The 27,733-nt window shown below is 36.0% G+C and overlaps 1 protein-coding gene across 7 annotated transcripts in view; it reads left to right on the plus strand.

The window, feature by feature from the left end:
- The window catches only part of Acaca (acetyl-CoA carboxylase alpha), a 281,891-nt gene that overhangs the window by 191,113 nt on the left and 63,045 nt on the right, over positions 1–27,733 (plus strand). For all 7 annotated transcript variants that reach the window (XM_033762915.1, XM_033762912.1, XM_010626803.3 and 4 more), the window contains 5 exons: positions 1,130–1,333; positions 5,872–6,027; positions 7,964–8,110; positions 23,203–23,472; positions 26,625–26,722. In XM_033762915.1, the coding sequence (XP_033618806.1) occupies positions 1,130–1,333; positions 5,872–6,027; positions 7,964–8,110; positions 23,203–23,472; positions 26,625–26,722 (875 nt within the window). The remainder of the gene's footprint in view (positions 1–1,129; positions 1,334–5,871; positions 6,028–7,963; positions 8,111–23,202; positions 23,473–26,624; positions 26,723–27,733) is intronic.

Below are 27,733 nucleotides of genomic sequence, written 5' to 3' on the forward strand. Positions count from 1 at the left end.
CAGAAACAAACTGCAGAGTGACACACAGAACTGAAGAACCACAAGAAAAGGAGAATGTTAGGTAAAATTTTGAGTGGTTTTGTTCTCTTTTGTTTTTCAGTACTGGGAATTGAACCCAAGGAGCGCTGAGCTTCCCCAGCCCTTATTTATTTATTTATTTATTTTTTTTTTATTTTGAGACATTGTTTCACTAAGCTGCCTGTGTTGGCCTTGAATTTGGCAACCCAACTGCCTTGGCCTCCTGAGCTGCTGAGATTATAGGTGTGTACCACCATGCCTGGATAATTTCAGATTTTTCTAGGAAGTTGAGAAAGCCATTTTAGAAATACACTTAAGGAAACATTAATTTTGAATAGTATGTCCTAGTTGCTTGTAGCTGTATTAGAACCAAAGTTGTGCTGTAGTATGTCACTAATAAAATCATTTTTATGTCTAAGGCCTTTCAGTTAAAATAACTCTTCCAACCCTAAACTGAGTACTAAGCTACCTTGCCTTAAAACTTATGGAAACTAGGGCGCATCTGTCCCATCTCCTTAAATCTCACTTGGATTTAGCAAAGACCAAACCTCAGAACTGTAATATTTAGAGAGAATGTTCCAGTATCACCTACAAATTGCCTTTCTTTAATTTGTACAATTTATCAAGAGACATATATTATAAAGTTTAATAAAATTGTGTGGAAAAAACCTCATGGTGGTAATTGCTATGTTGATTTAAGGTCCTGTAAGTGCAGTGAAACATAGTTACCATGCATATAAATGCTGTTTAATAGCTATATAACTAGGGATTTTATTCTTATTTGGGGCTTTCTCTTAAATCCTGTGGCTTTTAATTTTAGATAGTACAGATCTTTGATATAAAGTATGAATATAATTGGAAAAGGAATTGTGTAGATGGTGAGTTGGAGAAAACCATTCCAATACAAGACCAGTGTGAAATTGTCCCTGACTTGGTCTAAGCAACAATAGTGGAAAAGCTAGCTGCCCGTATATTATAAAATGAATATGTGGTGTACATCTCTACAAACCAGCATCTTTTTTCCATTCTTCATTTCCCAAAGGTGGGCAGACCTGAAACAGGTCTTAGTTATAAGGTATTTAAGTTTTGTGCTTGATGATGTGTCTGTCAGATTGAGGAATCTGTGCGGAGCATGGTAATGCGCTATGGAAGTCGGTTGTGGAAATTGCGCGTCCTCCAGGCAGAACTGAAAATCAACATTCGCCTGACACCAACCGGAAAAGCAATTCCCATCCGCCTCTTCCTGACAAACGAGTCTGGCTATTACTTGGACATCAGCCTATACAAGGAAGTAACTGACTCCAGGACAGCACAGGTACAGTAGTCAAGCAGGCTCCTCTGAGTTTTGAGTTGGTCCTACAGATGCTTGTCTTTGTTACGGAAGACCCAAGCTCACATTGGTTTCTTTGAGCTCAAGTGATTGTGTGAGTCTGAAAAACTTCATTTACCTTATAAGATATATCTGTGTTCTAAATTATGAATGTTGTAAAACCCTCAACCTTTTGTTGCATATTGGTGAACAAATGTAATTCTGTAATTTAGGCCTCCTTTTTATAGGGCTTTTAGGCTACATTAGCAATCTAGTCTTCTCTTCTCTGGTCTGATTTATCTTTTCTTGTTTCTGTGTGGTTAAACCATTCATCAGCAAGTGAAGTAATGAGAATTGTCGGAATAAGTTACCAACATCTACCTTCCAAAAGGAAAATTTGGGGCTGAAGAGGTAGCTTAGCGGCATAGTGCAAAGGTCCTGAATTCAATCTTCAGTACCAAAAAAAAAAAAGGGGGAAAATTTCAACTATTACAATAATAACATAAACAGCATCAAGCAGTTACTTTATCATATTTATCCATTATGTTACTCACTCATTTATACACATTCTTTTTCTTTCAAAGAATTCAGTGTTACAGGAGCAAAGTGGCAAACCTTAATCTGTTTGTAACTTTAGTTTCTAAATATTGGGCTGTTTGTTATTATTGGACATAGGTTGCTTTATCATTGCTCACATCTTTTTAAGAACTAGCATATTATTTTAGGGCTTTGGCCTGAACTTGGGACATGTGTTTTTTCTGATGAAAGGATGAACTTTCTCCAGAATACCTAAACAAGTGTTTTAGTCTGTTCTATGCATTTGGGTGCCAGAAAGAGATTGTGTCTCTTGTTTTATCTGTATTCTTTTGAAATTGTGAATAGATATAGAAGAAGACATTTTTGTTAGTCTTTTGAGGGTGAATTTTTAAAATTTCAGTTTGGATAGTTGTTATAGTGACCTTTCATTTTTTGCTTTGATTCCCAGTTAGATGACCACAGAAATCTATCCTATGAGAAGTGAGCAGTTAAAACAGAGAATGCGTGAGAGTGCAAGGGGTGAGCAAGAGAAAGAGTATTCATTAATTTTTTTGTTGCATTTGATGTTTTTCAGGACAACCTTAAGGACATTTTCAGTCAAAGCTTTCCATGGGCAGGGATATTTTTAATTAACTCCTACAATGGCTTCAGGGCAGGCCTATTCTTGTGAAAAATGTGATGACCACTTGAGGCTTCAATGTTTTTGATAAACATTTGTTCTTCATAACTACATTTTTTTTCTTTTATTAGAAAGCTCGTAGATTTCCTTCACATTGGTTAGTGGTGACATGAGCATGAAAAGCACAGATGCTTCATTGAAGGCCTAGTATGTCCAATCAGGGCCTGGCACAAAATAAGTACTCAGTAGGAATCTGAAAGATTGAATTAGCCATGCTCAACCTGAGGGAGGAACCCTTTTTACCAGTGGTCCTGCATAATGAAGGAGCCCTGAAGGAAGAGGTCTTTCTCAGGCTCTTTCTTCATCTGAGAGTTTAAAAGCCACCATGGCATGGGAACTAGTTTGTGAGCCCATGGTTGGTAGTGGGAGCTGGTAGTGCTCCTGACAGAAGGAGCAGCCTCCATTCAGGTCCCTTATTCCCAATGCCTACTTGGTGCTTGTTACCACATATTTTTTCTCCTTTCTTTAGTGAATCACTACAGGACAATGTCTATCATTCATTTTTTCGTTCATTAGTTTAATATTTATTAACTGCTTATAGTATATTAGGTTGTATGGCCATAAAGATAAAAAATAATCTCCAAGAAATTTACATAGCAGTGGGAGATGCCACATAAATAGTTTCTCTGTAGATGATATATACCATCACAAAATAAGTAGTGTGTTCTAAATAAGTAGTGTGTTCACATAGTAGTAGTATGTGGGCCAGAGATTGTTTTTTAAGAGAAGCTTGTTTGATAGCATTTGGTGAAAAGTGTTTGATATGTAAAATGTGTACATATTTTCATGAACTTGTAAAACATACACTTTCCAGTGTTTACTGTATTCATTATAGTAGAAAATGAAACTAACATAGATAGCTGCTCATTCAGTAGCTTCCAAGTACTATCCATTACTATCAACTTCTTGCCCTAGTATAATCATTTATTCATTCTGCCAATAAGAAGCAAGGTTGCCTGGCGTGTTATTGTCTTTGTGGTATAGGCTGTAATGAATGGTGATGTCAGGCATAGTGTGGAGAAGAGATTTGGGTAATCCATTCCAGATGTGAATTGATTTCCAATGTGTCGTATAGTATAAGGGAAAAATAACATTTAAAAAATCACCTTTATTGAGTTAATTTACATAGAATACAATGGGCTCATTTTAAAAGAATGACTGAATTCATTCTGACAATTGTATACACTCTGATAACTGCCATGACAGTCATGAGAGAGACATCTCCTCAGCCCCACAAAGTCCTCTCATTCTCTTTATAGTCAGTGAGTACCAACCCCAGTGTTAGGCAACAACTGATCTGCTTTCTGTCACAGTAGGTTAGTTCTACCTGTTCTACAATTTCATAAAATTAAAACCAAACAACATGTGTTATTTGGGACCTGGATTTTTTTTTTTTTTTCTCTCTCCTGTGTTATTTTGTTTGAGATTCATCTGTGTGACAGGGATTGTGTATGTCTCTTTCATTGCTGAATATTATTCCGTTTTATGGATTTACCAAAATTTTTCTATCCACTCACATGTTGATAAACATTTGGGGCTTGACTTCTTAGTTTGGGCTAGTGGGAATAAAGCTGCTGTGAACATTCATTTATAAATTTGTATGTGTGTGTGTGTGTTTTGTTTTTTTGTTTGTTTTTTTTTTTTTGGTACTGGGGATCAAACTCGGGACCTTGCACTAGCAGCACCACTGAGCTACATCCCCAGCCCTGTATAGCTATATTTTCATTTCTCTGAAGTAAATACATAGGAGTGTAATTGTTGCTTCATAGAATATGTATGTTTAATGTTGTAAGAAAATGACAAGCTCTTTGCCAAAGTGATTATCCTGTAGCAATATATGTACCCAAACAGACTTTTTCCACACTCCTTTCTCATTGCAATGTTATATTTCTTTACTCTGACCGGCCTAACTTCATCCCAAAGTTTGGCAAAACTGAGTCTCAGACTTGTACCTAAGAAAGGTAGTTCCAAGATTATACTTATTTATTCCCTTTTGCCATTTGTTTTCTCACACTGTACCCTTGCTTACTTAACTCTTTAATCTCTTAGACATTCCTATTTCTACTCTTCATTCCTAACACATTAGTAACTCTGTCTCCCACATGGTGACTTTTCCCATTTGTGGAAAAGTACTGGGAGCTGTAGTCTCATCTTTAAGCAGGCTGAGGCAAGTTTGCTTAGATTGACAAATCAGCAGAGCACTCTTGTTCCTCTGAGCTAAAGGAATAAAGATTCACTTAGTAGCTGGACTATCCCCAGGGTTTAGGAAAGTATTGAATTCTATTCTGTGCCTACGTATCAGGTCCGCAAATCTATTCATTAATGGTAGAGTTGTACTTATATTTTAGGCCCAAATAGATATGTGGGTACTACACATACCCTTTCATCTCAATCTCCATTTGTATTCACTGTGTTGGAAATCTATATTTTATGTATTCGTACATAAAGTGCCTAGTTTAGTGTTATACAACCTCTGAGCACTCAATAAATATTAATTGAATTGAAATAATGGCATCCCTTATTAATATTTATAAGCAAATAAAACTAGCTAAATATATGGAGTATGGAATACTCTTCTAGAAATATTTGTGTAAAAATGATTAAAAACTGGTGTGGTGATTTCATTATGTGGCAAGATAGGTATTGCAGGAGTTATTCACTAGTTATAGACAGCATGCAGGAGAAATATATATGTAGTTTAATGTATAATTTGATAAATAGTATTTTACTTAAGCTACATCTTAGATGCTAATAAGAATTAATTATTTAGATGGATGGATGAAATCCTCTTCTGGAAGAAACATTTGAAGCTTTTGTGTAGCTAATAATATTTAAGAGGCATCTTCTAATCAAGTGGACTAAAGTCTTGATGAATTGCTAGCACCTTGATCTGGCCAAAGAACAAGAATTATCTTTAATGTGCATAGTTATTCCTAGTTTAAGTACTAGGACTCCTCAGATTACCAAGTTGATATATATCATTTCTAAGTATATGGTATTCCAGTCACTTTAGAAGGCAGGCACCATCAATCTGTCTCTAGGATATGAAATTTACACTGTGCTTTCTTGCTGATTTCAACTAATCAAAAACTCAGAGCAGCCTATGGTATACAGCTGGTTGCATATCATCTTTTTGGAGTTGGTTAGCCTGTGAAGAGGTAAAAGCACCAAGAACCAAATGTTAAGAGGTATGTCTCAGCTATTCAACCCACCAAAAATGCTTTTCAAGGAAAAACATTTGAGGAAAGAAAACTCTCTTGGAAGCTGTTTTATTTTTTTTTTCCTCTATCTTTTGAACTACCCATTCCATTATGTTTTTTTCTTGCAGATCATGTTTCAGGCATATGGAGATAAACAAGGACCACTGCATGGAATGTTAATCAATACTCCATATGTGACCAAAGACCTCCTTCAATCAAAGAGATTTCAGGCACAGTCCTTAGGAACAACATATATATATGATATTCCAGAGATGTTTCGGCAGGTAAAGCTTGCTGACAAGGATAGAGGGCCTGACATGTTCCAGGGAGCAAGGTTTTCCTGGATTTCCATCACACGCAACTTTGACTAGAAAAGGGCATTCCCAAATGGCAGGGAATATCTTGACACTACTCTCATTTCTGTTTTATCAGAGACTTGGTGACTGCCAACTCAGGTATCAGATAGTCATGATTGGTGACAAGACTCTCTTACATAGAAGACAGTAATGAGGATCCACATGCCTGTGGTGGTAGTTTATAATGATCTGTATGGGAAGTTACATTTATATTTTCTAAGTCTGTATTCAAGTTAAGGATATTAGAAAAGAAGTATGAAATGCTAGCTCTCATTGTCTTATATTCCATGATAACCCAGGTCTCTAGCTGATTGCCTAGGTTAATACAATGAGAATCAATATGGATAGTGTAGACAAATGAATATAGAGTTGATGGTACACAGTTTAAAGTATAAGTTCTTTTGTGGGAGATTTATTATAGCTGAGTAAAAACTAGCATGAAAAAATATGACATTATGAATCTCATCCTCTATATGAAAATAAATTCCTTTGATCAGTATGGTGAATCATCTCTGTGCTGCAGATTTTTCTTCCATCAATAGGAGGCAAAAAAAGTATATCACTAGCTGAAAAGCAACAATACTGTATTTGTCTTTTAAAAAAAAAAATCTAGGATATAGGATTTTTCCAAGTCTCCTAATCAGTACCACCTGTATTTGAATTTCAATAAAGTAATATATGCAGACTTTGTAAATAATCTATCTATAATTCCTGTATTATTCACAAATCCAAAAGGTTACATTACCTTTATGTAACCATTTGTTTACAAGTTCTCTCTCTTGAAACAACTACTTTCTTTCAGTATTTACCCCTTATAGCATTACTAATCTGAAAACCCTAAAACTCTAATGGTTGTTCCTCAACATCAGTGTCATAAAGAGAAACCCTATTCTATGGTATTTTTCCTATGTAATAGAGATAATATAATAATTAGGGCATGTAGGTATGTATGAGTCATTTGTTTTGATTTTTTTGTTTTTTTGGTTTTTGTTTTTTTTTTTTTTTTTTGAGACAGGGTCTCACTATGTAGTTGAGACTGACTTGGAACTCACTGTGTAGCCCAGGCTGGTCTTGAACTCACAGCGACCCTCCTGCTTCAGCCTCCTGAGTGCTGGGATTACAGGTGTGAGCCACCACACCTGGTTATGTATGAGTCATCTGGCCATTAAATATTGCTTTGAGGCAAGCAAAGAAAGAACTGAAGTAGTTCCCTACTTCTTAAAGGATTTGTCTTATTTATAGAGAGGGTTAGAAGTGGAAACTAATCGTTTTTAAATAGATGAGTATGTCTGTTTTTTCAAATTTGAGCAGCATTGATCGCACACTTATAAATAGTCATACATGTCTTAGTGAGATAATTCCTATGTTTGGGCCTGTAGTTAAGAAAAATATTAGAAAGAGGATTCTTTCCTAAGCCTCTAGTAGAAACCTTATTCTAGCTTTCCTGGATTTTCTTTGTGTTAGCTCAGTGTCAGTGTCTTGCTTTTATAGATTTTCTTCCATTGCCAGATTTCTCTAGAAGAAAATTTTTTCCCTTCTTTTTGAGATGATGAGCTACTTAGTTCTTCATTTTAACATTTCTGGAATAGTGTTAGGTCTTTTGTATTACTGCTGTAATGCTGATTCAGATTCACTCAACAGTTTGCTTTGTTGGAAAAATAATCTGACTTTTGGTATATAAAGAATAATTGTAAATCTATATTAACTGAGAATGGAAATTGGAAGATTTAGTCTAATGCTTAAACTCTCTGGAGAACACTTTGTAAAGAAAACAAAATCAGATTAGCCAAATCTTAGTAATAATTTTTTGTCTGTATTGAAATAGTATTTGTAACTGATTATTCAAACTTCTGTTCTCCACTAGTCCCTGATCAAACTCTGGGAATCTATGTCCACTCAAGCATTCCTTCCATCACCCCCACTGCCTTCTGACATGCTGACGTACACTGAACTGGTGTTGGATGATCAAGGTCAGCTGGTCCACATGAACAGGCTTCCAGGAGGAAATGAGGCAAGTAGTTTAAACCCCGCTCCCTTCCTGTTTCTGCTCCTGCTGGTTCCAGCCTTCTATGGGGGTGGTGATTAAATAGTATTAATTAAGATCTAAGTGGCAAAGGTAATAAAATTGTCTTAGTTTTTTAGTGAGAGAATACTGAATGGATATCAAAGAATTATCATTAAATTTTTAGATGTGGCAGTGGTATTATGATTTTGTGTTTTAAAAGACTTGTTTTCTGCTACATACATACTAAAATAATGTACAAATAAAATCTGATGTCTAGGATTTGTTTCAAATAAAGAAACATGAAGATCAGAGTATAGATGAAGCATGAAATAATTATTGTGAATTGATAATTGAAGCTAGGTACATGAGGATACTTTCTCCTTGTATATGTTGGAAAATTTGAGACTTTTCTATAATAGGAACATTTAAGATACTGTTTTGCCTAATGTTTTTTCTTCATTTACTCATTTATTACTTGCATACTAATTTAGAATTTTTTGGGGTGTGGGGTACCGGGGATCGAACTTGGGTCCTTGCACTTGCAAGGCAGGCAGTAGAACCACTGAGCTAAATCCCCGGCCCATGAATTTTTAAAAAGTATTTTTTCCATGCTCAGTTTATATTATCTGGTTCTCTTGTAAGCAGGATGAATATATTTTTCTAGGGACTCAGTCAAAACCAGAGGTTTGCACATAAAAGAAACAGAGAACTCATTTCTTGATAGTTATCCAAGACTGTATTTTCTAGCCTTGATGTCCTTTTTCATATATTGACATATTAATAATGATATAGAATCTTGTTCTGTTTTATACTCCTCTATCTTTCTCTGTGCATTAAAATTCTTCCACTTATAACTGTGCTTCTAATTTAGTTATACCAATGATAAAAACAGTAATAAACTTAAAAAGAGATATTCTTATTTTAACCTTAAATATAATCTCCAGATAAATCTTTACTTAGAAAGAGATATCTTTACCTGGGTGTTCACCATGAAAGGCTGGGTAGACCACTAACTATAATATGCAGATATTTTTCATTTTATTCCATATCTTTTTAAAAATATTTTCCTCTAAGTACAAGGTGTTTCAGTAATGCAGTAGGGGCTGTCAAGAGTAGATAATTCAGTATTAACATAGAAACATGCACTGAACCAGATGGAGAGTATAAAGCTTATAGTTCTTCTAATCTAGCCTTTAGAAATAGCAAAGGCAAGAACATGCAAAAGGGAGTGAGGATGCATAGAATTTTGACAAGAATAAATATATACTCGTCAATACGCAAAGTTGAAGCAGAGATTTGTGCCACTATGTGTAGTGTCGCCTTAGCACCCTAGCAGGAAAGAAAAGCTCCGCTGTACTAGATTTAAATTCTGATTCATTGAGCCACTGTTCAGGAATACAAGGCATCCTTATGAACATGGGGTTGAGAGTAAAATGGTTTTAACTAATGTAATTAAAACAAAATGAGATTTTTGGCCACGTGAAAGCTGGCTGCAGTGCTGTGTGAAACCTCTTGCCATGATCTTTCTCCCTTGCTTTCTCTCTGCTCTCATTCTGTGTTTGAGCGAGTGGAGACTGGGGGAATAGTGAAGTCCCAGAGGGACAGAGCTCTGTTCTTGCTGAAATTACAAGCACAGAGCTGCCTGGGCATGAACATGTAGTGTTTACTCTGCCAGTATGAATACAAATAGTCTTATTATACGGGACTCTGTACCCAAAGACCCCCACACACACACGCACGCACACACACACACATGCACGTACAAACACAAGAATAAAAAAAAAAATTAAAGGTTTTTTTTTAACCCTTTTAAGACCTAACAAACCTTTGTGGAAAAGGGACACCTTAAAGAGCCGGATAGGACTATAGGACTATAGCTATGAGTAATATTCTAGTATTATAAGGACCACATGTTTTCCTTTGCCTGGTGATTTAGTAGTTTTGAAACTAGATAGTTAATAGCATCTTTTAAAATGATTTTTGTGTTTTAGCAGTTCTCACTTTCTTCTTGTTCTACATGTTTCCCTCCTTAGTTGCCTGTTTTCTTTGTTCTGTTTTCATTTTCTTCAAATGATTGACTAGGATTGAGGCTGAGTGTTAACTTGCTGTTTCTGAGCCTTTGAGCTTGGGAGGACTAAGACTGATGTTCTTTTGTGAGCAGTTAGTGACTAATGCCCAGGATGGCTGGTGAAGTCAGTGACCTTAGCTAGATTATAGGGCACTGCATGACAGGAATGTGGTTAGGGTATTAGTATCAAACTCTGTACCAATAGCTTGAACTCACAATGGAGAATGTCCAGTGAAAGACCCGTCTAAGAATGGAATTTTAGTAGTCAGAATTCTGAGGGACAGCTGTGCCTAAGAGATGACAAGGTGTCAGTAGGCTGCATTGCCTTGTGCTGAGCTCAGTTTTATCAGAGCAAGTTGACTCTCAGCTATTGCCCTTTAATTTTCTTTGGCCAAGGAGACAAGTTTGTCATGAGCCTGGCACTATACATATTATCCCAAACGATGTGAAGGAAACGAAAAGAGTTTGTGCTGATGAGATTTGGAACAAATCTGTCCTGTCCCAAAGAGAATGGACATCTGAACAGATCCTTGAGAAATAGTTGTATTTAAAAAAGGAATAAAAAATTGACCTGTTAATGTTCTGAGAGCCAAGGCTTAATGTAAATGCATTGATGCTACATAGACATTAAATCATCATAATGTGGTGATCTCCATAGGTGACGGCTCTACCAGGTCATCGTTGTGGGTGGTTTTGCATTACCTTGAAGGATTAGAGTTTCTGGGTTAAAAAGCTAGCACACAGATACAAGGAATAAGGGTAAAAGAAGAGATTCCTGCCGAGTTTTTTCATGAATAGAGATGCTTTTCTCCACAAAGACAAAAAAACCTGCACTTACCAGTCCATTGGCTATATTGGTGCCGTCCCTCCTTCCCACAGTAAATAGGTGAGATGGTGATGGGACCAGAACTTGGACCAATTCAGTTCCATTTAGTTTTAGGTAACTTGTTTGCCATTTGAGGAAGAATATTGGCTATTTCAGCAGAGATGTGACCTGCATCTTGAACATTTGTGCCTGTGTTAAAAAGCAGGAAAGAGCTTTTCTGGTTCCCTGTAGCTTCTTTCTCCTTTCCATTTTGTTAGTTGTCCCTTCCCCAGAAAGATTTAACAAAAGGAATGCTACCTAATGCATGATGAAAAGTATGGAAAACATTTTTCTTGTCAGATTTGAATGGCATTGCATTTAGTATGAATTTAGAGTAGGAATAAAAAAGATGTAGACCAAATCTGTAAACTTTGTATTTTCAAATAGCCCTAAAGATGAGTTGTCCAGGATTTTTCTTAATAGTTGCGTGTAAAAATGAAAATTGAGGAAAATTTGCAGCATAGACTAAACTGATTGCATTTCTAGCTGCTGTGATGTTGTAGTTATGAGCACTATATGTAAATACACAGCTAGATGAATGTGTGCTGTTAAGCATGGATGCGGAAGAAATAGAGCTAACCAACATTTCTACATTACTACTTCTTTATTTTAGAGGAATTGTTTTCATTTTCCTGCCAGTTTTCTAACCTGTTTTGATCATTTGTTAGAAGTTGTAATTGAAGGTGGGAACATCTTGAGTAACAGTTCACAATCCGGTGCAGCTGCTTTTCACACTAAATCCTGTTATTAAAAAGCTCAGGCTAAGATCAAGCCAAGGGCTATAACAGACTTGACAGAGAACAACTTAACTTTGCTTGGGAGGACAAAGAAAATCCTAGCCTTCTCAAGACTATGTTCATATTCATCTAAAATATATTACTAGTGCTTAAAATATTATTTTTAACAGCTCCAGCATTAAATCAGGAACCTCCAAATTGGGCAGTGATGAAAGATATCATAGATTAGCAACTGTTGTGGTAATTTTAGTGCTGCTAGAAATTAGGTCTCGGTTCTCCTTACTATTTCAGAGCGTGGTCATTTTAACATTCTCTCCCATCACTCCTGTCATAATGAAAAGTGAGATAAAATGTGTTTAAAAGACGTTAATAAAAGGTACAGTAAACATATATAAAAAAGGATTAGTAATCAGAGACGGACATTCTTTCATGATGTAAAATTTTTTTTCCTTAAACTTATAGGAGAAAATATATTCCAAATTGAATGCAAATTGACAATCACCTCCACACATGGTATTTTACTTAAAAGTTGTAGTGACTCCAAGGTTTCAATTTTTCAGATAGGCACTAGGTGTCAGGGTTTTTCCTTCTTAGAAGTGTAGCATTTAAACAAGCCTCTTGAATTTCTCTGTTTGGTGGGACAAATTCACTTGTGTTCTTCTCTTTTATTCAGTTGGCACAGTAGGCTTTCTCTAACGCTTTTACAATGTGCAATTGGCAGTTTAAACTCTCTGCTTGGAGATGCATTCAACCCATATTTGGCTCTATACAGTTATTGAGGAAAGGATGATCAAAGAGGAAATAAAGTAGTATAAATTAAAGTTTAAATACTAACTGCCATTGTCTGATATCTTGGTTTCAGTTATGCTTTATGTTCTCAGTGGTGAAATGGTATAGGGAAAAATAGGAATTAGGATTTAAGTTCTGGAATGCTTGGTCTCACCAGTACTCATATTTAATTATTTAAGTGTTTAGTGTGCTGTTGTTCAGTACCTTCAAAGCATAATGTCTTTTTATTTTTTTATTTTAAAAAATACCAAAGGCCTGGGGATTTAGCTCAGTGGTTCTACCGCCTGCCTCTCAAGTGCAAGGACTTGAGTTCAATCTCTGGTACCAAAAAAAAAATCCAAAAATATGAAGGGATGATTCCGCACATCTGCCAGCCAGCAAATCTTAACCATTTTGACTGCATTTCTCACTTAGATGTTGATGTAACCCTTGGAAATTTTTGTGTGTAAAAAAATTAGAAGTTAGGTGCAGGAAAGAAGTTAGTACAATTAACTAAGCCTAAAAGACTCAGAAACAATTTAATTAGTATATCCATTATGACAGTTCTTAAACTGGCCCTCTTAATCTAAAAGACCTCTAATTTTAGAAAAACTGCTATAACCCTCTGTCTTGTTTCACTTGGTTGACATGTTCCATACTTTCAAAGGAATTGCTTGGGTTATTCTGGACTGAAATTGTAGTGATACCCAATATAGTCTAAAATTGTCTAGAGAAACTATAGATATGCTTGTCAGACAGGGTAAAGAAAGGCTTGCCATTTCCCATGAACATAGGATCCAGATTTTTTCTAGTTTACTATGAAAATTTTTTATTCATTGTTTGAATCAATTTAACCTCAAAGTAACCTCATAAATGTAAGGTTAATTTAGATTTTATTTCACTGTTCTTTTGTTTCATTCTTTTGAAATCATTTTACCTTTTTATGCTAGGTATAAAGATTAAGTCAGTGTCATTAGTTTTGGATATGTGTTAGAAAAACAGGATATTTGAATTGTAGTGTGGTGCAGGTGAACTCTGAAATAGACCTCGGAAAAATAGGACCATGGTCTGTACACTGACTGGGGACAATCTGTCAGCCACCAAACTATCACTGAAGATGGGAGAATATAACTACTTTGAGATCCTCAGCATAAAAGGGTCACATACGGTAGTTATAAACATTTATATTTGTACTTGCCTTATTTTTTATGAAGGGCTTTAAAAAAATCTTGAATCCTTTCAGGCCTAGCAAGATAGGAATTCTGAGTATAGAGAAAGATGCATTATGAAATATGTGGTAAGGTAGATTTATTCATAATCATTATACTCTTTTATCCCCATTCTAAATGAGCATATTTAGCTGCATACTTTTTTCTAAAATCATCTTCTACCAGTTAGGTCCTTCATTAGAAAAATATTTACAGCTAATCTTGAAAAATAAGTCTCCCTACCATAGAATTAACTTCTCATGAGTTTCTAGCCCTCTTCTTTTGAGATGCATATACTTTTCTTAGGATTCCTTCTGAATAACTGTTACTGGTGTTGGAGATTTCTCATCAGGTTGATTAGTTGATGTTGATTCACTTCATTGTTAGCAAACCAAGGCTCAATGAGCTTGATTGACATTGGAAATACCATTCACTAGCCCACTTAAAGCAGTACTTCCACAGTTCTTTTGAAAAGTAAGTCTATAACCCTTAAACAAAAGAATGTACTTGCCAGCATTTTTTTGTACGTGTCTTACATTTTAAGATTTTCCTGAAAAAGGATTTGACATCATACCCTATGTCAAGAAACTTTACAGCACCAACTACAGGCAATAATGAATATTAGGGCAGCAACAGATGACAAGAAGATAAGATGTATGGAACACCAGAGTTCAACATTGGTTCTTATGATTAATGGGCAAGGCTTCTAGAACTATTGTAGGACAGCATGGTTAATTTCCATACCAACCAATTAATCCTGTGTCCTATTTCTCAAATACCATTGGCTTATATGTAGTCCACTGTATGTTCTTTAAAAATAATTTGTGCTCTGGGGCTGGGGATGTAGTTCAGTGGCACTGCGTCTGCCTTACAAGTGCAGGGTCCCAAGTTTGATCTCTGGTACCAGAAAAAAATTATGCTCAATAAATTACTGTGTGTACAGATGCAAAATTATTGTGGTTTTGTGTATATAAGTATTATAAATATCCTATTTTAAATTATTTCTAATCTTTGATAATATTTTTCAAAATTACCTGCAAGATGAAAATTTTTTGTTCTAAAAATGATACTTATCTTTTTATCACATTTTAAAGGGGTTGAGGTAAGTTTGTTCAGCCATTTTTGAATTATCAAAGGATGGAAAAGAGTTTTTCAGTTGGGCAGGAAAATTGTTTTGAGCTCTTTTATATTATCATACAACACTAGGTAGTGGAACAATGCTATATCTGGCAGATAATGTAGTGTGGAAAAGTGTTGACATTTTTCAACAATTTTCACAAATAGGACAAATTAAGTCAAATATTCCATTGCCTTATGGCTTAAAAATACATCTTTTAAAACCTTTACAGTATTTTCTGATATTTCTTCATACTATATTATGAGACTAACGAGTTAAAAGTGATATTCTATATATGATACAAAAATAACATTTTGTTACCTATCTGAAAAGGAGCCCCAGTTCCAATTCCTTGTCTCTGGGTCTTAGATTTTTTTGTTTTTTGTTTTTTGTTCTTTTTTTTTTTTCCTATAATGCAGATGATACCTAGATCCATTTCAACTGTAATGTTCCAGGGTTCTTTGTATTGCTGCTCCGGCCCCTTGCAAGGTAGTCATTTTCCTGGCATTAGTAGGATTAGAACAATAGGTACTGGAGCCTCTGCCAAAAAACACTCGTTTTAGATTTTCAGCGTAGAAAATTAGTAATAAAGCATCACCATCTCAGCCATGCTTTAACCTATATTTAAATCTGCATGGAAAGATGTTGGTACAAGTGAACCCGAAGGATCGAGATAGAAGAAAGACAACTATAGCAGAGCTTCCTTTTTATCTCCCACAGCCCAGCTAGAACTGATGGGTGCTCTCAAACCCTCAAAAAACAAAATCCTGTCATTTTTTGCCTTTTTGCTCTCTTTTCAAATTTCCTTGTTGAGCTTTTGTTTTACAGTGTTAAACACTATTGTTTTATTTTATAACAGCAGCAGCTTTAGGAGGTGCCCAAGTGAGCTTGCACATTCTGTTTGCACTGATAGTACAATTAATGCTGATGTCAATTTTGGTGTTAATTTTGGGTTATGATTAGTATTGACACTTTGTGTCAGACGAATAGCTTTTATGGGTACCACCAGAATAAAGGTTAATATTATCATATTTTTAGTATCTGTTATAGTAATATTAAACCAAGGTCCTCCCAGGAGAAAAAATACATATATGGGTAGATAGATAGATAATGCCTTTCTGTATCGCTGGTGTTACTCAGCGAGAAAATGACATCTCAGGGCAGAATCCTAATCACTGTTTGGAGCATCAGAAATAATGATCACCTCTGATGGGAGGTTGTGAATAATTCATTTGGTTTGATTTTCGCGTCCTGTCCAGTGATACTTTTCAAACCAAATGTGTTTCTACAGGAAAATAATGGTCCCACTTCTTATGGAAATACTACAGCACAAATCATTTTACCAACATAAAAACAGTTAAATAAGACTGTTCTTTTCTGCTTTCTTTCTCCTCCCCATTCCCTCCTCCCTCACTTAAGTGTGTTTATTCCAGGATCAGGATGATGCCAGAGAAATGTTTTCTTCCTCAGGAAACAAATAATTATTTCTGCTAATTCTTAGTTTATTTACTATAGCTTTTCCTTTTTTCACTTTAAGATAATTAGCTTAGATTGATAACCCTAATAAAACCTATGAAACCTGTTCATTAGAAATTCTGTTATGAAAAACATCATCTAAAATAAAATAGTCTTAAAAATTATTAATGGCACAGGTACACGTTCCCTGTGATTAATGTGATCATTGTATGTATACATCTAAAATATACCAATAAACAGAATATGAATATATCTAAAATATACCAATAAACTTAATTAATTTTTTTAAAAACAAAAAAATTATCCATGGCTAGATTAGTGAAAACACAGTTTTTAGTAAGTGCATAAAGATCACTTGGTTAGTCAGTGCCTGAGCAAGGAAGAAGATGCTGGTGCTTCCATTGCCGAGAAGCCTGAATCTGAAACTCTGTAAACAGCAACCCTATCCACTCACACAAGTAAGCTACAGGTTACTTTTTGTTGTTTCCTTAGTCATTCAGTCGTACTCAGCCTTTAGTCCTTGATTATCATTTTTTATCTAGTAAAAATGTGAGAAAAACAGAAAAGATAGGAAAAGGGGGATTCAAATGATGGAATTTCTTTTGGTTTTAATTTTTTATTTTTTTAGTACGTTTTGCAGTTCACACAGTTTATAATCATCTTGGGGAGTGGTTACATGTACATACCATGGCTTTTTTTTAAATCCCCTTTCCTAGCCCTCCCCCACCCTCACTCCTTCAGTTCCCCATCCCATTTTTCATTCTTGATATTATTAATCTTAGCTCATATTATAGCATATAATGTTTACATTAATTGAGGTTACTAAGTTCCTGCACATGCTGTATCTTTATTCTACTTATTTGTCCTTCCCCTCTTTCTCAACCCTCTCACTTTTCCCTTGGACTTCTTCCCTATTGCACGAGATACATCTCCTCCACTTCTATCCATCCAGAACTCGTGATATAAAATCTTCATTGTGTAAATAATATTGACAGAGCCATCTATATGAAGTAATTTGACTGAAACATTTACATTGTCCTAATTAAAATGGGGTTGGGGGTATGACTCTTCTGAAGTAATGGCACAATCCACTGAGGCAAAGCCTCAGAATATTAGACTATTTTGAGCCATTTCTCATGAATGTTGTGAACAGCCTCCCCCATACCCCTCCCTGCCCCAAATCTAACAAGGGCAGAGGAAAGTGTTTTTCAACCTAGTGTTCATCATCAGACAGAAAGTATTTTACATTCAGAAGCCATTTCCAGTATCAAATTCAATTTTGTCAAGTGATTAGTTGAGTTTGGTAGAGAATAATTTAAAAACACAATGCTGGAAATGGCTGTGGTGCTTCTGCACTTGAGGAGAGCCGTTGCTATTCTCAGGTTGCAATTCTCCTTTCAGTGACTGTGCATCACAACTGGATTATTGTGTTACATGTCTTTGCAGCTGTTACAGACCTGCATCTGTTGACACCATGTGTTCCTACCCAGTACTGTGAGAAGAAATAGGGAAGTGATTGATACCTTGCCTGTCTATCAGCGCAAACGTCCTTTTATGTACATATGTTTGTAAAGCTCTTTAGCCCCCTTCAAGATGAAAGGCTTTGTATAAATATAAGCTTTCGATTTTAGTACATGTTTGTAATACATGTGGTACAGTCCTAAATATGTATTTAGCTGATAGGCACTGTTCTTGTCTATTGTACAAATATTGACTTTAAAAGTATAAATATGTATTTAACCATCAGACCAGAAAAACACTGAAGCAGTTACTTCTCAGGCAGATATTAATATTGTATAAACCTATATATATACATATGTTTACATTAAGCCCCATCATTGCAGAGCATTTCTTTTTAAAAAATGAGATAATATCAACAACAAAATAAGATAGTTCTTGATTTTCTTTTGAGGTGATCCTGATTTTTAATTTTTATCTTTGTTTTTTTCTTTTTAATCTTACATAAATACAATCTATTATAATATGATTGAAATCTAGAATTAGTTTCTCTCAAATATGGGAGATCCATTATGCTGGTGAAATTTTCCCTCCTTAAGAAACTTTTAAAAAGACATCAGTAGAATATAAAGACATTAAAGGAGACCTGGTGTGGTGGCACATGCTTGTAATTCTAGCACTCAGGAGGCTGAGGCAGGAGGAGCACCACAATTTCAGGATCAGCCTGGATTGCATAGTGAGTTCAGTTCCAGCCTGGACTACACAGTGAGACCTTGCCTTAAAGAAAAGGAAAGTTTAGAAATGGGGGCAGGGGGGGAACAGCCATACAATTCCATCATCCTAATAATTATCATCTCATTTTACTTTTTGTTTTCCTCTAAGAATACTTTTAGCTAGAATTATAAAATATGTATTTTTACTATATGCATGTACCATTCTAGGACATAGCATACAAACTGACACAGTAGGTTGTTATTACACCTATTTACTACTGAAGAAACTGAAGCACAGAAAAGTCAGTAACTTACTTAAGGTTGTGTGAATAGTAAAATGAATAGTAGTTTTTTGGGAGTCTATTAATAGATTAAGCTCAGTGTCTCTTTACCCTTAACCATTTTGCTTTTTTTTTTTGCCTGATTATAATATGCATACAGTTTTATACCCTACCTTTTCTAATTTAATATTATACCATGGGTAATTTAAAATGCTATTTATAGGGGGCTGGGGATTTAGCTCAGTGGTTCCACCACTTGCCTCTCAAGTGCAAGGTCCCAAGTTCGATCCCCAGTCCCCGCCTAAAAAAATAAAAAAATAAAAATAAATAAATAAATAAATAAATAAAATGCTATTTATATTCTTCATAGCACTTTATAAGACTGTACAGAATACTAACAGTGACCTTGATATCCAATTTACTTACCTTCAAAAACATCGTGATATTTACTTTTTAACTTCTTGTTTTGAAATAATTTTGGATTTTTTAGAAAAGTTACAAAGATAGTACAAAGAGTTCCCTTATACTTTTTGCCCATCTTCTAATATATTGTTTGGTATTGGTGATTAGACCTAGTGTCTCATGCATGCTAAGCATTTACTGTATACCCTCAGCTTCAACTTCTCCTAATATTTAATATCCAATGTAATCAGTCTAATTATCAAAACTAAGAAATTAATATTGGTACAACTCTATTAAATTAAGACCTTTATTTCCTATACGTTTTTTAAAAGAATGTCCTAGAGTTTAAGGGTCAGTGACATTCATGTTTGTGATATAATTGTTCATATTCCATATGCATTCACCTAAAAGCAGCAGAACTAATGTGGAATATATTTCCTTAATCTCTCTAGTAAAGAAAAATCTGTATTTTTCTGTGAACGTTTAAAAAAATAAATAATTCTGCTAGGGGTGATGGAACACATCTGTAATCCCAGTTTTTTGGTAGTCTAAGGCTGAAAGATTATAAATTTGAGGCCAGCCTGGGCAACTTAGTGAGGCACTGTCATAAAATAAAAAAAGGATAGGGATGTAGCTCAACATCCCCCGTGTTCAATACAGAGTATCACAAAAACAAATAAGTAAACAAATAATTCCCAGTAGCTGTAAGAACAAATTAGTTAGTCTGTACCTGGGTTTCCTTATGGCAGTTATAGCTACCTTTGCGGGCTTTTGTAAACTAGACTCTGAGCTGGGCATGGTGACGCACGCCTATAATCCCAGCACTTGGGAGGCTGAGGCAGGAGGATCGCTGTGAGTTCGAGACCAGCCTGGGCTACATAGTGCGTTCCAGGTCAGTCTCAACTCTGTAGTGAGACCCTGCCTCAACCCCCCCCAATAAATAAACAAACAAACAAACAAACCAGACTCTGTACTAGTTGTGGTCCTTCTTACAACAACCCTTCCAGAAAGGTGTTACTATCAAGAATTGGTTTGTCCAAGGTTTTACAGCTAATTTAAAGCTGAAATTTGGAATGACAGCTTGACTTCTCTACTTAAGCCCTTAATAACTCAATATTTGTCAACTTATAGTGTAGTGCAGCGTGTAATAGATGTTCATTTAATATAGCTACTTGTAAAAATAAAGTGATGATATTTAGGATTTTTATCCTATACTCTCCAGATATTAGTGCTGGACCATGTTCTAAGCCCATGTTGTTGACTAAGTCCAAATATCATTTCTTAAAATGAAATAACTATGGATCTGGCAAGTATTTATAAACTCCTGTATTGTGTAGTAGGGATCCTGCAAGGCACTAGAGGAGATACAGTGGTTCAAGACATAAGCTAAAAGGAGTCCTAGGCAGGTTATGTCTGATTATCAAATAGATTCTCTCTTTTTAAAATTAGATTTTCTACATGAAAGTCTTAGTAAGAGATTGGTGAAGAGAAGAGTCACTTTGGGCTAGAGGAAGCTTTATTGAGGAAATGGAATTTGAATGAACCTTTTGAAATCGGATTTGGACAGGTTAAAGGGAGCGAAAATGGCAAACTTTGTATGTTAAACTTAACAATAGATTTCTGCTTCCAGTAATTTGTTCATCAAATCCATTCATAATTTTGCACCTGGGGACATTAAAATTCTGTAAGGTTAAATAATGTTTCCAAGGTTCCAGTGTTAATACGCAATGCATCTTAGATTTAAATCTGAGTTTGGTTAACTCCAAAGTTCATGTTCACCATTATATGCCCTATTGTTTGACATCAGTGACAGCCAAATCTTAATATAAATTGAACAACAAAAGCTTTCTTTAGATGTTTATCCATTGTGCTAACTCAAAACTTGAATCTCTTCAGTAGAGAATCTTGCTATACTAAGGCTGGGATACCACTTTCCATTCTGTAATGATACTTTTTAAGGTGGGAGGGGAGTGTGGTCGATGAGGAACACACTTTGGGAAGACATTGATAAAGAGTAGTGTGTTCTTGGTGCTGCTGTGTTGACACCTAATTAGAAGTCAATATTGCAAGCATAATGACCTGGCCAATTGTTGAACTGACTGCCCAAGTGACACAGTTAGAGTCCCCAGGTAATAACAAAAGATAAGAGTATTATTTGCCTGCCCAGTGCCACATAGTTACAGTGTTTGCATTAGCACACAACTGCTAAAATAGATTCTTCCAGGTTTGTATCTAAACTGCTTCTGGCCTAGAAGGCTGAGGTTAATATATCATAAAATTTGGTGTAAAACCCAATTTTCCTAACTACAAATGCATTTAGAGGAAAGTAGACAGGAAATAGCTTTTCTTTCCTGAAAAACAAAAGAGCAGTTGGGCTAGAGGAACACGTGCGAAAGCAGATAAAATATTTCACTACATATAGGTATTATATAAACTACTCTCTTAAGAAACACAACCAAAATTATCCTGATATTTGGGGTTCTCCATGCTATTTTTTTAATGATGTGTTTCTCCTTTCCTTGTCTGTCTTTAGTGAGCAGATAGAGCAATACCTTATCTCAGAAAGTGATTGGATTTTTCCCTGTGTATTATATCCGTTTTGATTTGTATTTGGCCAATGGTATAATATATTAAATAGCTTATATTTATCTGTGAGTATTTCATATATATTTCTTGATGCTGAGACTCACAAATAGCTGTGTGGAATGCCTCAACCAGCCTGATTACATTGGATGTGCAATTGGATTGAGGAATGTGTACTCAGAGCTTATGATCACTGGCCCGGTTGAGTCTGGGTGATGCATGTGGCTTTCCAGGGATGCTGCTATTTACATCTGTTAATGGCCCTTCTTGATGGCCAGCTCCCCAATGAGGTGATATGCAGCAGCCTGGGGATGAGGGACCAAGGCTGCAGATGTGTGGCTGGGCTCCATTAGGCAGGACCAGGAATGCTCATCTGGTAGGCTTTGTTTTGGCAGGTGAGTGGTGGGGGAAGGGAGGAAGATACGAGGCAGAAATGGGAAAAATAGAATGAGAAGCATCACTTACCCAACCAAGTATATGGGAAACACACAGGCAGACATGAAAAACTGCATCTGTAACTGGGGTGTAAATGAATAGAAAAGAAATGAAACTAGTGAATAAACAAATGGAAAGATTGACTAGTTTTCATATAGGAGATTAAAAGAGGAGAGGGCTGTGAGAGTTTGGGAAGAGACACACCACCTCTGCCTTTTAGGTAGGTATCATTTGTGTGGCTTGTTAGCTGCTACCAAATAGAGAGCAGAGAGTTACATTTATCACAGTACAGCAGAAGATTAGTTCTGTTCATCTGTTGGTTTTCTGGTGCTGAGAGAAAGCAGCAAGAGGCACTCTCAAGAATGCAGTGTTTCTGGGAGTTGTAGTTCAGTGGCATTACACCTGCCTGGCAAGCACGAGGTCCTGAGTTTGATCCCTGGTACTGGGGGGAAAAATGCAGTATTGAGCAATAGTAAATTCTTGCAGAACTGGAAGATATCTGGAGCAAACCACTAAAGAATATTTCTATTTTTCATATCAAATGCAGGAGGATAATAAAAGGATCTCGGATCACAAGAGTTGTCCAGTCCATGAAATATGGTTCTTTTTCTGGTCCCTTATGTGTTAAAGGTTTCTTGGAACCAATCTCACTAAAGCTGGAAATAGTTTCTTAATATAGTAAGATTGTACACTTAATTTGCACTACTATGGTGTTCTTCCACACATATCTTAATTGCATTTTAGACTTTTATTTTGAGTAGGCCCCAAAAGGAACTAAGCAGCTTTAGAATACATAGTATTCCAGCTTTTCTCAGAAAATCTAAATAGTGTATTAGAATGTTTCTAGTTTCTAACAGGGAGCTTAGTTCTTCAGCAGTACACACTTTCCCATGAAGGATGTGTCTAGTTATAGTGTCATGCTTTGAAGGAACCTGAAAAATAAAAATCTCACTTGTTGCATTCACTTGTTGGTTGATATCTTTGCAGATTGGCATGGTATCTTGGAAAATGACCCTAAAAAGTCCCGAATATCCAGAAGGCCGGGATATCATTGTTATTGGTAATGACATCACATACCGAATTGGGTCCTTTGGGCCCCAGGAAGATTTGCTGTTTCTCAGAGCTTCTGAACTTGCCAGAGCAGAGGGTATTCCACGCATCTATGTGGCCGCCAACAGTGGAGCAAGAATTGGGCTAGCAGAAGAAATTCGCCATATGTTTCATGTGGCCTGGGTAGATCCTGAGGACCCTTACAAGGTACAGGCTAAGAGAGATAATACTTCAGTGTATTGTATGGCAATGTGTGCTCACGTGCACATGTGTGTTTGTGTCACACATGCATATGTGTAAAAGATGGAGAAAAGGAAGAAGTTTAAATTCAAAAGTCAGTCTTTCTAATGAAAATTAGATATAAATAAAGTTACAAAATTTCCTTAAGACACCATCTTTGAGACAAATTGTTTCTTAATATGTTCATTCAGTTTTTCCTCCAGCTTTAAAATAGATGGATGTTTCTTTGGTTGAACATTAGATAAAATAATAGGAATGCATTTACCACAAGACATGCTAAACCTAAAATATGTATCTTTAAACTCTTCTTCTCTGACTTTTAGGATTGTGATCAGTTATTAACAAAATCTTCTTCTCCAACCCACCTGGCCCTATTTGAGACCTATTTTTTCTGTAAAGACATGGTTTCCCTTATACTACTGAGCCTTAGTAGTATAAGAGGGATTACAGTTTTCTTGGAACCTCATTGCTACTTCCAGACCCTTTCTTCTCCCTTCTTCCTGAAAAAAAATCACATCTTTGAATCTCATGTCATAAGATTGTGCTGTTGTCCTACCACTGTTCCTTCTTAGGGTGCTTCCCAACACTTTGGTCACAACCCCTCATTATTTATATCTTTTAGTTCCTGGCACTTGCTTTCTCCAGTGCTATTAGTCATGATAATTTTTGTGAATGCTGTATTCATATAACCCTTCCATAATCTGCCTTCTCTTGGATCTTGGACTTCTCTTCTAATGGTCCTATCCTCCCACCTAGCTCAGTATCTTATTTCCAATAATCTCAATTTCAAGTATCCCTTTCTTTGCCACCCCTCCATTTGTTCTCCACTCCCTCCTTACATCTTATTCTTATTTAGCTTAAATTCCAAGGTTAGCCATTATAATCTCACCCTCAACTTTTTTTTTGCTTCTCCATTCTGCTTACTTTGTGCCTTTATAAAAACCTTGTTTAAATCTCTCTCCATCTACTCTCACCTGTGTGTGCACCTGCATAGCTGAATACTGAGAGAGAAAAACACACAGTTCTGTTAATTGATCTTATTCTAAATTCAATTCAAACTTACCAAACTCCTGGAAGACAGTTTCACACCTACTTTCTCCTCAAACCCTCATACTCTCTTTCCGCATTCTCACTCAGAGCCAATATCAGACCTTAGTTCCCTATTTACTGAGATACAAAATGAATCAGAAGAGGGCTCCACAAGCTTTGACTAGTTTTACATCTTACACTTCCTCTCTGCTTTCTCTCCTGTGCATTGAATGAACAATCCTTCCTCCACTCCACGGCCACCCCCCTGCTTATGTACTCGATCTCCCTTCTTGCCAACTTACCTATGTACATGAGCACTGCTGCCTCTTTATTGCATCACTGCATTTCCGTTCCTTCTGTATTTATCATTTTAGCATACAAGCACTTGCTCATATATAGCCTTATTATTAGCAGCATTTGACACCACCCTTGTTCCACTTTGTTTTTCCTTTTACAGCAAAACTTCTTAGAGTAGTTGTCTATTCAAGCCAGGCATGGGGTTGCACACCTGAAATGTAAGCTACTAGGGAGACCAAGAAGGGAGGACTGCAAGTTTAATGTCAGCTTGGGTAACTTAGCAAGATCCTATTTTCAGATCAAATGAAAAAGACTAGCGATATAGCTCATTGGTAGAATGCATTCCTCACATGGCTGACACCCTGGGTTTAATCCTTAGTACTGAAAGGAGGGGATGGTGAGAAGAGTTGTCTTGGAATCTCCATATACTCTTCTCTTAAACCTACTTCAGTGAAACTTCCCCATTCCACTATAGCTGCTTTTGTCAAGGTTATCAGTGTTTCGTATTGCTAAATTCCACATGAATTCTTAGACCTCATCTTAGCTATTTGATGATTCAGCAGCATTTGACACAGTTGAACACTCCTTCATCCTTGAAATACTTTCTCTTGTTGGCTTCCAGGACCTTAGAATTGCCCTCTTTGTCTTTCTATCTCTCCACCTTCCTGGCTTTTCTTTTCTCACTTTCCTTTGGTGTCCTTAACATCTTCACATGTAAGACTGTTTAAGAGGTGATAGAAATATACTGTATTTTGATTGTGGTAGTGGTCACCCAAGTATATAGATGTTCAGAACTCATCAAATTGTAATGTTTAAAGTTGATAAAATTTATTGCATGTAGACTGCAGTTCATTAAAATTCATTCAAAAAATACGTAGAAATTGATAGTGACTGCTGACCATTATGATGAGATTTTTGGCGAGAGGGTAATGACAGCATTCTAGAATTAGTGGTGATGGTTGCACAACATATGAATATACTAAAAACTACTGAATTGTATACACATATGGCATGTTAGACACATACCACGTCATTGTACTTTGTGTAAGAATACAGTATGGATATGTATGTATACAAGTAAATTATGAAATAATATAATGTTATAAATGTAATTAGGAAGGATTGAAAAAAGCAAAAGAGATTAGTTCACTATTAGCTCTCTATAGACTTCTGATTTTGGGGGGCGGGGTTGAGACAGGGTCTCATATGTAGTTGAGACTGGCCTGGAACTCAATATGTAGCCCAGGCTGGTCTTGAACTCACAGCGATCCTCCTGGCTCAGCCTCCCAAGTGCTGGGATTATGGGCATGCACCACCATGCCTGGCTAGACTTCTGATTTTAATATTGAATCTTCTAGATTTATGATCCTCTCAGTTATTACTTACCCATGTACAATTACTTACCCAATGATTTGATAAATTTTTATGTAGAGATTTGAGAGAGTGAAGAATAGTTATTCGCATAAGTCTTTAATTCATGTTAATATCTTTAATAGAAGTGTCACTAAAGATCTGAAAATGACCCTTTGCCCCTATTGAATTGAAATCAATAGAATATACTTGCAATTGCAGTTACAAGGTATCTTGTTTCGAGGACAGGCTGAAAACAGGAACTGAAAAAAATACTTCTGTCTTTTAAAGGAGATCTATGCTAATATCCTATTAGATGGTAACTTGAAGAAGTGACAGCAGTTTAAAGCTACCTTTGGAACAAGCTTATTATGCATGCTTTGCTCTGTCTTCAGTTATGTGACAATGGTAAATAAAGAGTTAAAACTATTTGTGCTTCACAGGGATACAAGTATTTATATCTGACCCCTCAAGATTATAAGAGAGTCAGTGCTCTTAACTCTGTCCACTGTGAACATGTGGAGGATGAAGGAGAATCCAGGTAAGTATTTATATATCAAGATAATTTGGCCATGACTAAAAAAAGAGAGAATATATTATTTTTTCCCTATTGTTCTGCTGCTAATCATGACCTTGAAGAGCAGTGAAGATTGTTACCTTAATCTAGATGTCTTAGGTTTTTCTCTTATGTCTACCACTTATTAGCTGAAAGACATTATTGATTGAGGTTTTTAAATTGTGTTCATAATACCTATTCAGTCTAGCAAACTTAAAATGTAGACAATTATGAAGAAAAAAATCAGCCACAGTTTGATCCTAAGGTCACAATTAGGAATTTATATAGTTTTAATGTCTTTTCTACATTCATACCCTGTTTTCAACATAATTGGGATTATAATAAGATTTTCTTTTGAATTTTTTCTGTTCACTAAAAACTGTTTTTAGAGAAATTTTTATGTTCTTAACTTTTTTTTTTTTTTTGAGACAGGATCTCGCTATGTAGTTGGGATGACCTTGAACTCACAGTGTAGCCCAGATAGGCCTCAAACTTGTGGCAATCCTCCTGCCTCAGCCTCTCTAGTGGTGGGCTTACAGGCATGCACTACCACACCTGCCTTAAAATATTTGAATGTTAATGGTTGCATAGTACTTCATCATAATGAATATGTCATATCTGAATATTCAGGCTATTTCCAGTTTTTTACTATTGTGCCCCTGGGCTAAAGATTCATTTATATAAACTTATGAGTATGTTTGATTATTTCCTTTGGGTTAATTTCTAGAAGTAAAAATACTGGGTAAATAATATTTCTGCTAGGCATGGTATCACATGCCTATTCTGCTACCTATTGGGAAGGCTGAGGCAGAAGAATCACAAGTTTGAGGCCAGCCTGGGCCACTTAGGGAAATCCAGTCTCAAAATAGAATTTTAAAAAGTGTTGGAGGGCCAGGGATTTAGCTCAGCGGTTCAGTGGCCTGCCTTGCAAGTGCAAGGACCTGAGTTCAATCCCCGGTACCAAAACAAAAAAGTGTTGGAGATATAGCTCAGTGC

Source organism: Fukomys damarensis, unplaced genomic scaffold (assembly GCF_012274545.1).
Source record: "Fukomys damarensis isolate Sample0158 unplaced genomic scaffold, DMR_v1.0_HiC HiC_scaffold_13, whole genome shotgun sequence".
NCBI lineage: Eukaryota > Metazoa > Chordata > Mammalia > Rodentia > Bathyergidae > Fukomys > Fukomys damarensis.